We start from the raw sequence: 16309 nt of genomic DNA on the forward strand, positions 1-16309 counted from the left end.
TCATCCCAACGATGTCAGACATGACCGGGTCAGAAACAAGAACAGTGTCCGAAAAGCAATAGTAAGAAAGGAAATATCCGAGAAAAAGGATGGTCACTTTTTTCCCCCGTTCGCCATTGTGAAAAGAATTATGATAGCAAGCAAATTAAAATGGGAAAAAAGTCAGAACGTCTAAAGAAACGAACATAAAGGGAAAAAGAGGGGAGCCCATGAATCATTAAGAGATAAGAAAGAGAGAAAAAGACAAATATCAAAAGACGTCAAGCTTAGTCGACCTCCTCCATGCTGGACTCGACGGTCTCGGTGGCGGCCTTCTCGGCTTCCTTCTCGTCCTCAGCAACTGGCTCAGCCTCGTCGATCTGGAGACCCAAAGAAACGAGTCTGTTGATGCGTTGGGCGAAGCTGGACGGCTCCTCGAGAGAGAATCCGGAAGTCAAGAGAGCGGTCTCGTACAACAAGGTGGTAAGATCGGAGACGGAGCGAGAGGCACCCTCATCCTCAACCTTGGCCTTGAGAGCCTTGATGATTGGAGACTTGGGGGAGATCTCGAAGGTCTTCTTGGAGGCCATGTAGGAGCTCATGGAAGTATCACGGAGGGCTTGAGACTTCATGATACGCTCCATGTTGGCGGACCAACCGAATTGGCCGGTACGGATGGCACATGGGGAGTCGACGAGCTTGTGGCTGACAACAACCTTCTCGACCTTATCGCCCAAGACCTCCTTGAGGGACTTGGCAAGAGATTCGTACTCCTTAACTTCCTCCTCGCGTTGCTTCTTCTCCTCTTCGGTCTCCTCGAGCTCGAAGTCCTTGGTGATATCGACCAACTTCTTGCCGTCGAATTCCTTGAGCTGTGTCATGGCATACTCATCAATTGGGTCAACGAGCATGAGAACTTCGAAGTTCTTAGCCTTGAGGGCATCCAAGAAGGGAGACTTCTGGACGGCCTTGAGGGACTCGCCGGTGATGTAGTACATGTTCTTCTGGTGCTCGGGCATGCGAGTGACGTAGTCGGTAAGGGAGGTAAGCTCATCACCAGACTTGGTGGAGTTGAATCGGAGGAGCTTGGCGAGGAGGTTCCTGTTCTGGGAGTCCTCGTGGATACCCAACTTGATGTTCTTGCTGAAGGCGGTGTAGAACTTGTCGAATTGCTCACGGTCCTCGGCGATTTCGTTGAACATCTCGAGAGTCTTCTTGATGATGTTCTTCTTGATGACCTTCATGATCTTGTTCTGCTGGAGGGTCTCACGAGACAAGTTGAGTGGGAGATCCTCGGAGTCGACGACACCCTTGATGAATCCGAGCCATTCCGGGATGATGTCGGTGCAGTCGTCGGTGATGAAGACACGTCGGACGTACAACTTGATGTTGTTCTTAGTGCGCTTGGTCTCGAAGAGATCGAAAGGAGCACGCTTTGGAACGAAGAGGATGGCACGGAATTCGAGTTGACCCTCGACGGAGAAGTGCTTGACAGCAAGATGATCTTCCCAGTCGTTGGACAAGCTCTTGTAGAAGGAAGCGTACTCCTCAGTGGTGATTTCGGTAGGATTTCTGGTCCAAATTGGCTTGGTCTTGTTGAGCTCCTCCTCTTCAACCTTGGTCTCCTTGACCTTCTTGGTCTTGGCCTTCTTCTCTTCTTCGTCATCATCGACCTCCTCGATCTTGGGCTTCTTCTCATCACCCTCCTCGACGGTCTCGGCTTCCTCATCTGGGACTTCGGTCTCAACCTCCTTGCTGACGTGGAGGTAGATGGGGTAGGAGATGAACTCGCTGTGCTTCTTGACGACCTCCTTGATACGGGCCTCGTTGAGGTAGTCGAGCTGGTCCTCCTTGATGTGGAGAACGATCTTGGTACCACGACCGAGCTTTGGACCCTCATCAAGGGTGACGGTGAAGGAGCCACCAGCGCTGGATTCCCAGACGTATTGCTCATCGTCATTGTGTTTCGAGTGGACAACGACCTTGTCGGCAACGAGGTAAGCAGAGTAGAAACCAACACCGAATTGACCGATCATGGAAACATCAGCTCCGGCAGAGAGAGCTTCCATGAACTGCTTGGTACCGGATCTGGCGATTGTACCAAGATTGTTGATGAGATCAGCCTTGGTCATACCCATACCGGTATCGATGAGGGTTAATGTCTTGGCCTCCTTGTCTGGAATGATGGAGATCTTGAGGTCCTTCTCCGAATCAAGGACGGAGGGGTCCGACAAAGCTGTGTATCTAATCTTGTCAAGGGCATCGGAGGCGTTGGAGATGAGTTCCCTTAGGAAGACTGTACCAGACCGTTAGTATTTGTTGTTACGTGTAATCTAGAGAAAAGCGAGCAGAAGAGGAACGGAACTTACTCTCTTTGTTAGAATAGACGGTGTTAATGATGAGCCCGAGCAACTGAGAGATCTCAGCCTGGAATTCAAAGGTTTCCGACATCTTGGGAGGTTAATGTGTGGGTAGGAGGGGGGTAACACGGTATCTAAAGAGGGGTATAATATAGCAGGTATGTTCTTCGACAGCAAAAGCTCACACACGCAGAGAAGAAAAAGAGAGGTTCTTTGAGAGAGTAATATCAAGATGATGAAGATGAAAGTAAGGAAGTTGATGATGAGGAGATGCAGGCGAGTGGATTGGAGAGAAGAGGAGGAAAGAAGAAATAGATCGGAGAGGAGGAGAACAGAATTTATGAATGAACGCGGTGAAAATTTCGTGGTGGTGGTGTTGCTCCCATTTTCTTTCTTTGAGTTTCGATGGAAGCCCATCGAAATTTCTACAGCAAACTTCAAGCTGTGCCCCACCAAAGATAACAAGTACAAAGTACCACCCCCCTGCTCTCCCCACTATCGCCACTATACTAAGCCCGTGCATGCTTGACTAGTAGCCGGGTCGGGGAAAGGCTGAAGTTTAGTTAGCGGCGATATATACAGAAGGATTTATGTCTATCCAGCAAAAGTCATCCAATGCAATCGACTGCAGGTATGCTGCAGGAATCGAATCAGTTTAAAGAGCCTCGCGGCGGGGTGATCCTTATAAGCTCGCTTGGCTTCAAAGCTGCCTGCAACACATAAAATCCAACAGCCTAGCCTTGCTCGCACAGATAACATTCCGCGAACCAAAGGACGTGTAAAACACAAGTGCATTCATGACTCTTCTCATGGAAACTACTAGATCTATCTCTAGCGAAACGATGGAAGAAAAACAAAATACACGGAATTACCTAGACACTATACTAGCTGCTATTAGAATTCAATATTTACAGGTAACAAAACTGATAATACGGGAAGAAAAAGCCCATTGCAATACCTTAATATATACTTTTTAATTTAATATCACATTCTATGTATGCCGGTCCGTCCCGTTGTTGTTCATAACTGTCGTATATAGCTAAAATAAACGTCCCTAAAAAAAATCCAAGGTGTGAAAGTATCGAGTTGGTCAAGTCAAGCCACTGCCAACCACTGCATGACAACCTTACACCCTTTCGGCACAGCCGCTCTAAACCCCCAATTAAACCCGTCCATCGTAGTTTTCCCAATCTCTAGCTCTATTTCACCCTTCGCGATAGCATCTGCCACTCCCTTCGTATTAGTTTTCATATCCGATTGTTCGTCTTCCGTCATGGGAAACAATGCGAATCCATGTAATGCCGCTAGCACCCTTGGTCTCTGGCTAAACGTCCCAGGTGGGAATTCTACCCTCCCACTATCCCCATAATCATGCTTCCTACTACCGAACTCTAGAAACCCACTAATGATACCCCCGGCATCTGGATTATATGCCAACCAGGAGAAGGAAACCCATGTCTCCGGATTAGGTATCTTTGGTAGGATTCTAAACCCCTTTGTAGTAATAGCACGAACTTCGAGATCAACGGTTGGTTCCGGTGTTTTGTTGATATCCACTCCTGTGAGCCAGATGACAATCTCTGGAGCCCTTCTGAACATTCTCGAGAATTTTATAGACCATTCTCGGACACCACGGCCTTCGACGGAGCCGGTTAGGAAGTTTAGATCGGAACGGTTTACCGCAAGGACGTCGAATGTACCACTATATACTCATGTATTAGCTCATGAGTATTCCATTAGTTTAGACAGGATATAATGATCTTACCTTGTTATCTGTCTAATAGACCAATCGTGGAAACAACAATCGAACCCCTTCGCAGTCTCGCTGGTACTATAAATCCTAAACCTCAAGCTCGGGTCCGTAAAGGCGTCTGTGACGGCAACTAATTGTCTAATCCCCGTGAATATTCTCGGTGGTAGCTGGTCCTGGGTTTCGTTACGGATTCTCTTGGCAATGTGACTGGATTCCTGAACCGTGTCCTTCTACACGCGCACGAATACCTTAGCCTCAGTCATCCAAGCGAAGAGGATCTGTGTGATAATACGCACCACAAAGCTATAGCTCCTAGCATAGTGGTAGTTCTCTGCCTCTTCAGTCCGAGGGACAAACTTGCCACTCATCATATTAGCTTTACTCCCTCCACTCGAAACTAGGTAGAGCTCGGATTCGTCGGACTGAACGACAACTGCGGATCGGGCGACGATATCTTTCGTCACTTTAGGTAATAGTTTCTAACAAGAGGGAACCATCAGTCACTGCCCGGAAACTTTTACTCGGTGTAAGTTGTATTTCGTACCGGTAGTCGACTTCTAAAGACATCAGGATGTTGGAATGTAGTCTTCCCCCCCTCCATTGCCGCTTCAGGGGCCTTAACAAGAACATTCACTTCTTCCATAATACTCTTCATCTGGAAAGTTGCCGCTTTGATAGCTTGATCGAGTTCCCCGATAGTAGGCGCGAATTTGGAATCATCCTCCGCAGAGGCGATATCTCGGCGGAGTTGTACACTTGGATGTCGGAAATATTCTTTCGATTGGAAAACTTTGTCTCCGTTTTGGAGGTCGGCGATATCTTCATCTAATCTTTGTCTTAACTGTTGTGTTTATGTGTTTTAGTAGAGGTACTACCAGATAATCCGGGGGGTAGGGATAGCCGTACACTTTTGTAGTCAAGATACGCATCGAGTAGAGCTTTGGTTCGTTGGGTCGCATAGCCGTATGGCGCAAGAGGTATCAGGAGCTCTCCGTTTTTGTAGAAGCTCCGTAAGTAAGGGTATGAGGTAAGTATAGCACTACCCAGAATTAAACACCCCGTCAGCGATTTCTTTTCCTATTGCGCATGCAACCGCGGGTTGTTGGTATATGTCCGTACTATGTTCGATGTGGCTCACTGGCCACAAGATCAGGAAAATTCGCAGCGGCTTCCATCAAGGAATGTATCGGCCATTGCTTCTCGCCTATAGAAAAAATATGAGCTCTTGATATGTAAAAGGAATAGGTGGCGACTAACTTGACTTTATGCGCCCGCCTCCCGACCATATTGCGGAAACGTTAATTTCACAGCTGTTATCTATATCTCTTCTTTCCCATTCTTCTTTCCCGAGACTGTCTAAAGTAAAAAGACTGTTCCCAAAAGCAGATTTCACACTGGCCGGAAGTGTTAGTACCCCAACGGAAGACTTTGGTAGGAACGAAAAAACCCACCCAGCTTCTATATCCTTAACCTTCGTCTTATTAAGAACTCGTATACTAAGTAAAGCATTAAACTCTCCGCCATCAATGAAACCTAGACACCACAGGCCCCGTCAATACCTTCCCCAAGTTTTGAAATATTCGAACAGCATATGCACGCACCAGAAATAAAAGTATCACCAAAGCATTCTGTGAACTCGTGGTCGATAATAACCCAGTCGGGATTAAACTGCAAGGCGTCTTTGACATCGATCTTGTGATTGGTGACTCGCACGCGAATGTAGAAGTTAAGATCGGCCTGCTTGAACTTCTCAACGTCGATAAAGGAGTCGCCGCCTAGACCGTCGATTCGGCCTCGTTTGATTGTTCTGGCAGCGGAAATGTTCATATCTTCTGTTATATCGCTGTGTGAATAGATAAAAGTTAAGTTAGACAAGCAAAAAGTATATAGGATAGACCCGTAAGGATATATTACTATACCTTAAGTTGTTCACAAATCGAGCTACAAACCGAACGTCCTATATCGTTCGAAGAACCGTCAGCCTATTACTCTACCGAAAAGGAAATAAAACCGCGATTAACCCACCTGCCCAGGCACTGAGCCATCACTCGCAGAGCCCCAGTCTCTTCGAGCCACAGGCTCGCCGTGCCGTATCCTCAATTTAGCAAGCCCAAAGTTCGAGTCGCTTTCATCTTGTGTCGAGTACATCGAAGAAGTCGGCGAAGATCCTCTTCTCTTCGAAGCCATGGACATCGAAGCTGGACTATTAATAGAGCTAGAAGTGGGAGTAGACCCAGCAATGACACCCTTCCCCTTTCTTCTCCTCGACTCCATAGAAGAAATCGAACTTTCAGAAAAAGGTGACCGACTATTCCTCTCCCTATCTTTCCAAGAACCGGGTGGTGAAAGGGGCGCCGACTCCGTCAGGTCACCCAGTGACCCTGAGGAGAGGGTGGGCCTAGTATACCCGTCCAGAATCGATTGTGAAAGACTGCTGCCGCCAACAGTTTGCATAATTGGAGGCGGGCTTTTCATACGGATTATATTTAGAGAACTGCTGCTCGACGCCTCTGATCCAGCATGAGATTTGATGTACCGTTTAAGGCCAGGAACTGGTGTATCGGATCTGCCAGTCACGCCTGTTCGTCCGTTGTCTGGAGGACGCATGGCCGTGGTGATGTCCTTCATGGTAACTCCTCCACGTTTGAGTCCGTCTTCTGCTTTTTTCGGGTCGATGATAACGGCGCCATCGATGCATATTTGCTGGGTGAAGGAGTTGTATCTGGAAGTATTGTGAAAATAGTATTAGTATGTAAAGCAATTACTTTAGCTATGAAGTAAATCGTTAAAGTCCGAGTAGGGAAATATAGTACCCTTGGCCTTAGAGGTAGAAATGGAAAAATCAGCACATGTACACTTTCGGAAAGCAAGCCCGTCATATTGTTGGAGCTCTAATCAGAGCTTGAAGGAACGTTCTTTAGGTAACACGGTATTATGTTATAACTTACCCAGTCTCATAGCAGGATTGTATGGAGCTAGCATGGAAGACATTTTGTTCATATCGAGAAATAAAATGTTATAAAATCTAACGTGGAAAAAAAAGAAGGCTAGACAGAAAAAAGTTATGACTACAAGAGAATAGAAAAAAAATTAACTTAAAGAGATAGAGAAGAGAGGAACGAAGAGAGACACAGTTGTATGTTTCTCGACAGGGTCTTTAGAATTCCAGAGCGGATGGGTTAACAGGCACCCGTCCATTTTTAACCAAAGATGTTGGCTTTTCCTTTACCTACTGCCTGCGCAATCCCGCCCAGGTCACCTCCCATCCCACACTAGCACGCCTACGCCTTGAGCGTAAGTAATGTTTGTAATAAATATAACCCTGACCCGCCTGCACGAACGATCATGGGGATGACATGCGTCCAAAGCGTCAGTTAGAGAAATACCCACGGCGTGAGAAGCAAAAAATAGACGTTATACCGCCTGTAATACAGCTAAGCCGCACCTACACATGATAGTATCACGGTTCAGGACAGTCAATATTCACATTCTTGTTCTGCAATGGAGTGGCTTGACCATTAATCTGCATGCCAAAATATGGCAGAGACGCAGTATTACGGTAGCCGTGGCAAAGCAATTGAAAATCGAGGAAGCGGGAAAAAAAAAAGGAAAAAAAAGGAGATAATGGAGAGTTATCTAGTGTAGTTTTTCGTTCTTCACTTTAGTGATCTTACCTTCTAGGGCTTATCAATTTGGCCTAACAATCTCACCTTGGGTTCTTGTTGTACTAGACCATTCGACTAGTTAAAAGTTGCCTGAACGTGACCCGAGAGAGCGGTAATAGCCGCTGACTGGGTGACATTGACCATATCTCCCTACTCGGGGTGGAATTACAATTGGAGACTTGGCGTTTGTAGATTCCATTGGGGTTGCCCATGCGATGCCTGCGAGCTCGCGAGGTGGTGGGCGACTGGCAGCTAGCCTAAGGGGAAAAATGTCAATGCAGCATCAGACGATATGTCGACAATAAGCTATACGGGGACATGATATTCCATTTAGGATACTTCATTTGTAGGACTTAAGCTTCATTTTTCCAGGGTGCTAGACAGCAGTCTAAAAAGGGTGCCTCTATTTTCAAAGCTAAGCTTGAATGGGACCATATTCTTCCCAATTCGATTGCACACTCTAGACTTCCTTGTCTATCGTAGACTGACAAGTACCTCATATGGTGATGTCGTATTGTAATTTTGGATGTACGTTCTGTGCCCCTCGAATCAAGTACATGATTGGGTAAAAATACCCCCGTCAGATTCCGAGAAAGAAATGAAAAATCGAATGCAAAAAAGGAACGAGAGGGGGAAGACGACCAGTCGAGACCACAGCAATGAAACTGAGGGGATAAGTTGAACCAGAATGCCGGGATCGGTGGGCGCTGGGTCATGGCCAAATACGAAGCTGTACCGCCCCGCCAACTATGAAACCCTGTTAGTCGTTCACAAGGGTCCAGGTTTGGCTAGTTTTAGCGAGGCTTGCATGCGATTATTCTGAACGAAATGATTTCAACCAGCCCATTGCCAGGAAATTCATGTCGGCCGTTGAACCGGTTTTTGTCGCATCGGTTTTGTCTCCGATGCCGAGACATCGAGTCAAATATTTATTAGGCATTGGGACGTTGTTCGTGGTAGGGTTGTCTCAAAGAGGTTTTAATTTGGGAACCTGCAGCCTCGAAAAAGTTGGCGCTGGATAAGGCCGATAATTTGATAACGTAACAGGCATTCGCGATCCAGGCGTGAGAAGCGCAGCTCAATTACAGACGACACAAAATGCAACCGACAATGTTATACTCATACACAAAGCCATGCGACTCTGAAGTATTTGACTTTCTTAATTAAATAGGTTGAAAAGATTCTTATGATTTTTGCTGCTTGTGTCAAATCGTATTCTGGTAAAAAGAGGTTGGAAATTGCGGGTTTGGTTGGCTGCCTTCAATCATCCCAGTCATGCACGTTGCAAACTCCCACAATACTCGCTAGCTCACCCAAGCTAATTAGACGACATTTATAGACACTACGGCCATGTGCCCACCATCAAAGAAGCAACCACGCCTGTAAGTTTGACTTTGAATTCTCCATTCTAGGCATATACATTACAACCGACCGATCATCTTCCAAGTCATTATCCTGACAGCTCTGTTGGAAACAGGATCTGACATTGGTTGAATAATCCCGCGGTACGGTCTCTATCGCATGTACTTACCTTTCTCTCGCATAGAAAGAGGAATCACACGAAGGTACACCGGAAACCTCGGCTCTAGTAAGCGGCGGACATGTCTTCCTGCATCCTCCTGTGCCTTTCCACTTAAACGACATGGCGGCTTCTTGTTCAGAGACGTCTGTGGTCCGTATTTGGAAAAATTCAGAGTGGATATTCGGAATGCACCCCTGCAAACGGATATGACGGTTCAACCCTTATGCCGTCCATATGTGTACGCAATCCTTGCAGCTCGCATGAAGCATTTTCTCGAGATCCCGAGCGAGAGGGTGTGTTGTCCAGGTGTCTTGCGACTTTTGTGACCTTCCAGCGATATCACATATTTTCCTGACCACTTTAAAGAAAGTGAGACCCCGAAACCGTCTTTCAGCTCCCTCAGGTATTTCCGAACCTTGCTCGAACCGGCTGCTAATTGGGCCGACGCTTGCGCTCCGGAACTAGGGGCTCCTCCAAAGTTGCTAGGGTCTGGAGGAAGGCTATATGTTCCAACCAATAACATAGATCCCTTATAGTATGTACTTCGAATGTATAGCATAAGAAGACGTGGATGTTTGGGAAACCTGTTTCGAGCTATCGAGGCCTGAAAACGGGGTATTAGAGGTGATGTCTAGATGCATAAGCCGGTCTCGCGCCTGTTTAAAAATCCAACGACTCACACAACCGCGCGCCCGATCGATGTAAATACTGGTACTTCGACGCTTCTATATTTAGGAACCTCTCTTGAATTTTTATCTTCGTATCCAACAGGTTTGACATAAAAAAATCATGCTGTGGAAGGACGATTGTTCGACACTTCGCTCTAACAATGTCCATTGTTTGATATCAAAGCTAAGTTGGGATGAGACAAAAGAAGTGTTGACCTGGTTGCAATCTGCTATGCCACAACTTGCGCCGTCAGGCATATCCGACCCCGCAAAAAAGGAGAAAAAACCTTAGGGGGCAAGTCCCATGAAATCCTTCATGGGACCACCCTTTCCTGTTCAATTGATAGTGTTCTGTCCAGGCCGTTTGGAAGAATTCAGACGCACTGAGCTCTCTTGAGCCATGGGTTTGGGTTAGAGTTCAGCCGCCTTGGCGAGAATTTGTGCGCCTGCCTGTGTTGCATTGCATTGCGCCTGTCGCATGACATTAACCAGTTCTTTTGTATCACAGTAGACATCGCGCTATTCTTAACCAATCGAGAACCCTTTCGTTGGCCATGACGCATGTAGTCTGCTAACATAGCCCGGCATCATGGCGCTGCCAGACACCGCCCTTGAAAACACGCCGGCATCAAGAACCGCGGAAAACGACGATGTTGGTGACGCGTTTGCGCGGTGTCCTTCCGATGCTTTTCATTCCGTATCCGAACATGGTCGAGGGTTGCGATCCCAGGAGTTGGGATCTATCAGAAGTTCGTCGAGGTTCGCTGGTAGTTCTAGCGGGATTTACTTCTTGAGGACCGTCTGCGACGCCATCGCGAAGGCGGGAACATCTGAGAATCTTACTTCTGCGCCAGCAGTGAATCTTCGGTTTACTCCTGGCGAGGATGAGCGAGCAGGCGATTCAGGCGGATGCATTTGGCACACAGCAGAGGTTACTAGTGTGGCAGACGTAGCATGGCCATCTTTTGACGACTTGGTCGCTTTGATTTCGAATACTTACATTCGAGGGTGGCATTGTCTTCTGCCCTTCCTACAAGCCGAAACTATACTCCAAACTTTGGAAGATGCTTGTTTAAGAAAGATGCTTGATCACCGAACTCCATAGTCGGTGTGCATCCGTTCTATTATATCCATATCGCTCCTCGATAGAAGACAAACACCTGGAGCTGATGCAATTATTACCCCTCTACCCTCTTGTCTTGTTTTCAGGTCATTGGAGGATTGTAATTCTAGTATACACCCACTTCTCGGTGACAATAGTTTGAGCTCGCTCCAGGGAATGCTGAGTGCTCAAACTTTCATGATATCGATTATGGAACTCCGGTCGGCCTCACGGCTAGGCGGTTGGATTGTACGGATGGCCTTCGATTTAGGTCTCCACCGCTGCCCCTGCAGATATCGTCTTTCGTTCGGAGAAACAGAGGTATCGATCCGTCGACGCATCTTTTGGACGGTTTATAATCTGGACAGATATCTTTGCCAGGCGCTTGGGCTTCCATTGGGAATTCGGGACGAAGACGTTGATGTCTGCCTTCCGAATAATGAAATTCATAAATCGCCGGAAGAGAAAATAGCCGAGGAGAATAATATTCGTATGTTACAGTCACTCTTTAAGCTCTAAAAGTGAAACACAACCTAATGGTTTCGTAGAAGACAACCGCTTGGTACCGCTAATATTGCTTTCGAAGTATTCGGGTATCAAGGGCCGCTTGATAGAAATCAGCAATAAGTGCATGCTCCACCGAACCTCAGATGCAGAGCAAGCCCTCCGAAACGTTCATGTCGATATCCTAAAATGGCGAAACGAAGTACAAGACTTCACTGCCGCCGTCTTTGGTGACGACGATGATCTAGACAGTCCGAGGAACTCCTCAACCCAAACCGAGAAGCCGATAGTTATCACACCAGCACTCAGACTCATATTCCAGATCAAATACCACGAATTACTACTACTTATGCATCGACCGGCGTTGTCGGCAAAGTCTACAAATGAAACTTATCCGGTTGCAATGCTTACTTGTCTTTCGTCGGCAAGAGCAATAATATCGTTAACGAAACGGTATCTTTCTCGATATAAAGCGGGGGAGGGGAAGGTCGAGCACCCTATGCTATGGCATGTTATGCTTTCAACGATATGGATGAGTGGCTTAGTAGTCATATTTGCCGCTTTTGAAGGCGGCGCTGCTCTCGACTCTGCGAATAGGTGAGATAAGCCTCTGGTTTATGGGCCTAATAAGCTTCGGATTGCTTAATGGAAGGGTTCTTCTATTTAGGGATATCCAATCGACTTGGTCGATTCTTGAACATCTTTCCCTGAGGCTTCCCGGTAAACCGAAGGCTTGCGAAGTTGCTCTTCAAGCCTTGTTCCAGCTAATGTGCAGAAAACGTGGGTTCTCCGGCGCCACATCGTCTTCAAGCACACTAGGAAAGCGAAAGCGGGTCGATGTAGAACCAGTTTCTAATAGGACAAATGCCGCAAACTCAAATGGCTCGTCTTCAATGACACCTATAGAACCTCGACCACTCATTCATTACTCTACACCATCTAATAATACGAATACGATGGGAAACACGGAGTTTCTCCAGCCTGAGGCCGGGTTTCAAGCGGATATGAATCAACCTATCGCACCTTCACCGAGCCAAGGGTCTCTAGACGAAAACCAAGTGCTCTGGCTTCTTGACGTCCCGAATCTACTTGATGACCAGTCTTTGAATTTCTTTCCTGGGCAGGCTGGTCCTTCAGTCGATTTGAGGGCTACATCGGAGTTTAACGCCGGTGCGCTTTTTAACAGCCTGAGAATGAATATGGGGAACGAAGAGACATTCTACTTTCATGATACTGGGCCGCCGTTTGTGTAAATCCTTCATCTGAAGCACGAGACGGGCATTTGTGTTATCGTCCCCCCCTTTAATAGTCTAATTTAGAAAGCGTGCTGCCGTTTGTGGTCATTTCCATTTAGCCGCTATCCTAATACGGCATAAATCCTCCAAATGCGACATGATAATACAGTAAGTATATCACACATCCAGGTTTCGGACTTCTTTGAGGGCTGAGATCGACCCGGGCCCTAGTTTTTCTTTAAAAAACTTCCCGGCACAGATTGGAGCCCCGTTTTTATAAATATACAGATTGAAGGAATTTGTATGCTAAAATGCCCATATGGAATATACGATTGAAGAACTCATAATGAATTCGAGATGCCTCGCGCTATATATTGTACTGTAGAGCCTAAACGGTTGGCTTGAGGTTGTTAAATGTTGTAAGTTAGTTAGTTATCTTTAACGTTAATACTACTCACAATGTACGATATAATGGCAGTGCATACAGGATACAGTTACTTTGTAGCCGTGGCTCTATAAACATCACAGATCCCCCCCTTTGACAATTTTAAATAAAATGTACAGCTATATGGCTCTCTCGACAATGATCAGAGATTTCTGCGAAACCCTAATATACGCACCTGATTGCTACCCGCGGCCTCCAAAACTATCACAATGGTGTTCTTAATTCCACGAGAAAGCTTCTTAGTAGGCGGGGAAGCTTTAGATCTTGGCGAGGCGACTGTCGGATAAACGATCTTGATCTTCTCGGAACTAAGGAAACTTTTGCTAAATTCTATGGTGTTCGAAGGGTTCTAGGTTTGGGTACGACAATGTGGGACTCTGCCATATTAGTGGCACAATAAATGGCGAGTCGTTGGAAGTTCCTGTAGAATTCCTCGAGTTAGGTCATGTAGTACGCTAGAGGAGGGGTTTAAGGCCTTACTAACCAGTTTGGATTACATATTATGAAGATCAATTCATATTAGGAGCGAAGTGAACAAGAAGACGCCAACGGCTCTCATTGGATAAGAAATATCGACTATGGGATCGTGAGGTGAAGAACCCCCAATGTTCAAAAATCGAACTAGAAGTTGAAACTGATACAAGAGAAACGAGGCAGGAATACGTATTCGAGATACACAATAACGAGACGAACGGGACTGGAACGTGCATTGGATATATATTTAATCCTTATCACCCTACACTCACATAGTTCAATCATCAAACCGAATTCCAGGTATCGGCGCTAGATAACACACTGTCTCCACATATCTAGGTTGATTTTTCCGACGCAAAATGACCCACTTTCCCGCTGAGAAGGAGATCGACTCTAAGCAGGAAAATATCAAAATAGCTGACTGCGCCCTTTCGAAATACCATTGCACCGCTTCGAACGGCATATCGGTATCATTGTCCTCCGCGGATCCGTTCTCTAGTTCGAAACTATCGAAGTAGCATGGTAACTACTTGTGAGCCCGGATCTAGTGTTTCCCGCTTTTACGCCCAGACACCGACGCAATGCGATGTAACTTGGTAGTTGAATAGTTAGCCTACATGCTTCGCCCCTCCTAGGATGTATACGCGTATTTAATTTTGTTTCCATAGGCCCAACCAATCATTTCATGCAAAGCTCAATCCTTGAAGCATTTTGATATGAACTGTTGATTAAGAAGCCGCAGATAATCCAATGCCAAGGACTTTATCTCGATGAGAAATATTCGAAATACCACACCGCTATGCTAAATTAATACATACATAGCCTTTTAACTCTGATTAAAGATCGTTGATACTCTCTTTGAATAACAAACCCCTTTCTCCGCCCTTGCTACAGCGAACCTTGAGAGTGATATACTAGTTAGTAGGCAAACAAGGCGATAGCTTCGCTACTCAGCCCGCTCCTCTGGATCTTCCTATTTTCCGTCTTCAACCAAAATTTCATTACCCAAGCTGCGGCAATTGTCGCAAATGCAAATGCTGCATTTGCAGACATAGCTGGGAGATAACGTGGTCCATGGCTCTTGGGATACAAATATGCTGTATAAATGTAGGAAGCATTCGCAACTACATTTACCAAAGACAAAGCACTGCCTTTCTTCTGCTTCGTTTGTCCGCATGTGGCAGTGACCCATCCCAATATCACTCCATTAACAGCATAAGTCCCTGAAGCGAACATAAAACAAGCGATATAGCGTGCCGCGGTATTCAGGGTTGTGCAGGCAATAATAAAACCCACGAGTGCTGCGCCCATAGACAACGTAATGTGCCAAGTCCGCTCGTTGAACTTGCCGGACGAAACACCAACACCCCAACCCACAAATGCCGAAACGAGGTATGGCGGACAAGTGAGAAGTAATGTGATTGTTCGGTTGAAACCAAGAGTTCCGACGACGGTGGGGAAGAAATTGTTAAATGAGCACGCGGATAAATGCATGTTTTGCATGAAAACGAAGAGGTACATCCGCGGGTCTTTGATAGCAGCAATAAGACCTTCCATTGGCTTTGTGTCGTCAGTAAGCTCGGCAGTGTCGATTTCGATCCTTTGGACGGCTAGCTCTCGTTCCGTTTGAGAAAGCCATGTGGTGGTTTCGGGTTGGTCGGGTAGGAGGAATGCGGCGATTATAGCGACACCGAAAGTCAAGGACCCCTCAATAATGAACAGCCATTTCCAGCCTTGAACTCCATGTGCGCCGTCCAGGGTCTCAAACGTAGCGGCGGCAATTAAACTAGCAAATGAAGAAGCAAGAATATTCCCGGCATAGAGGATAGCTACTCTAGTAGCGATCTCCTTTCTGGTGTAGAATACCGAAAGAAGGTACAGAGCGCCAGGGTAGAATGGTGCTTCTGTGACACCGAGTAGAAACCTTATAGTCACTAAGCCTTTATAGTCTTTTGCAAGAGCCGTGCTAAGAATATCTTAATATTATAGCCCGAGTTTATTATAGCCGAATGAAGTAAGGCTACTCACCAGGCAGATACGATTGCCCAAGCGGCCATGCAAGTGGCCATATACTTGGATGGCGGAATTTTCTTGGACGACATAATCATATTAGATGGAATCTGCATTAATAAATACCTATTATCCTTTATCAGTACTTATATAATCTTAAGAGCTCAGCACCATGGTTCGTTACTTACCCCACGAAGAGAATAGAGATACAAGTATTGTACTGATTACCAACAAGTCCGAGATCGCTCTCTAAATTATTTAATCTTGCCGACGTAATTGCATTCCGATCCAACTACAAAGACACGAATAATTCAGAATACATTGCTAACAAGGAAGTAGGCGTCAGCAACTTACGTAGTTGAGGAAATACATAACTCAGAGAGTAGGCATGATCCTCCAATCAAACTTTCGGACGAGAGCATTTTCGGCTGAACCTCTTTCCAATGCTGACCCAAAATGGTCCCTTTGGCCGTTATTAGGAGCTTCTCTTTGTCCATGAATACTTTCGATACACTCCACCTCGTCTTTCTTCTCATTCCTCTCAACATAAGTCAAGTTCGCCATATTGACCGATAAAGACTCAAAAAATACA

The 16309-nt window shown here is 46.2% G+C and overlaps 4 protein-coding genes across 4 annotated transcripts; 1 reads left to right on the plus strand and 3 right to left on the minus strand.

The window, feature by feature from the left end:
- Window positions 1-266: 266 nt before the first annotated feature.
- On the minus strand, window positions 267-2430 carry DFL_001958 (uncharacterized protein; the record flags this gene model as incomplete). The annotated part of the gene is made up of 2 exons (XM_067630669.1): window positions 267-2275; window positions 2349-2430. 2 exons carry the CDS (start codon window positions 2428-2430, stop codon window positions 267-269), a joined length of 2091 nt encoding a protein of 696 aa, XP_067493291.1.
- A 1004-nt stretch (window positions 2431-3434) lies between these two features.
- DFL_001959 (uncharacterized protein) lies at window positions 3435-7083 on the minus strand (the record flags this gene model as incomplete). Its single annotated transcript, XM_067630670.1, has 13 exons — window positions 3435-4041; window positions 4105-4322; window positions 4389-4571; window positions 4637-4933; window positions 4999-5131; window positions 5212-5296; window positions 5350-5486; window positions 5544-5625; window positions 5694-5935; window positions 6012-6049; window positions 6118-6814; window positions 6906-6912; window positions 7041-7083. 13 exons carry the CDS (start codon window positions 7081-7083, stop codon window positions 3435-3437), a joined length of 2769 nt encoding a protein of 922 aa, XP_067493292.1.
- Window positions 7084-10536: 3453 nt separating this feature from the next.
- Window positions 10537-12806, plus strand: DFL_001960 (uncharacterized protein; the record flags this gene model as incomplete). Its single annotated transcript, XM_067630672.1, has 4 exons — window positions 10537-11048; window positions 11418-11539; window positions 11598-12150; window positions 12221-12806. The coding sequence occupies 4 exons, from the start codon at window positions 10537-10539 to the stop codon at window positions 12804-12806; spliced, it is 1773 nt and encodes a 590-aa protein (XP_067493293.1).
- Window positions 12807-14625: 1819 nt separating this feature from the next.
- On the minus strand, window positions 14626-15809 carry DFL_001961 (uncharacterized protein; the record flags this gene model as incomplete). Its single annotated transcript, XM_067630673.1, has 2 exons — window positions 14626-15673; window positions 15736-15809. The coding sequence occupies 2 exons, from the start codon at window positions 15807-15809 to the stop codon at window positions 14626-14628; spliced, it is 1122 nt and encodes a 373-aa protein (XP_067493294.1).
- Window positions 15810-16309: the final 500 nt, after the last annotated feature.

The sequence above is a fragment of the Arthrobotrys flagrans genome, assembly GCF_004000055.1.
Source record: "Arthrobotrys flagrans strain CBS H-5679 chromosome Unknown unitig_3, whole genome shotgun sequence".
Lineage (NCBI taxonomy): Eukaryota > Fungi > Ascomycota > Orbiliomycetes > Orbiliales > Orbiliaceae > Arthrobotrys > Arthrobotrys flagrans.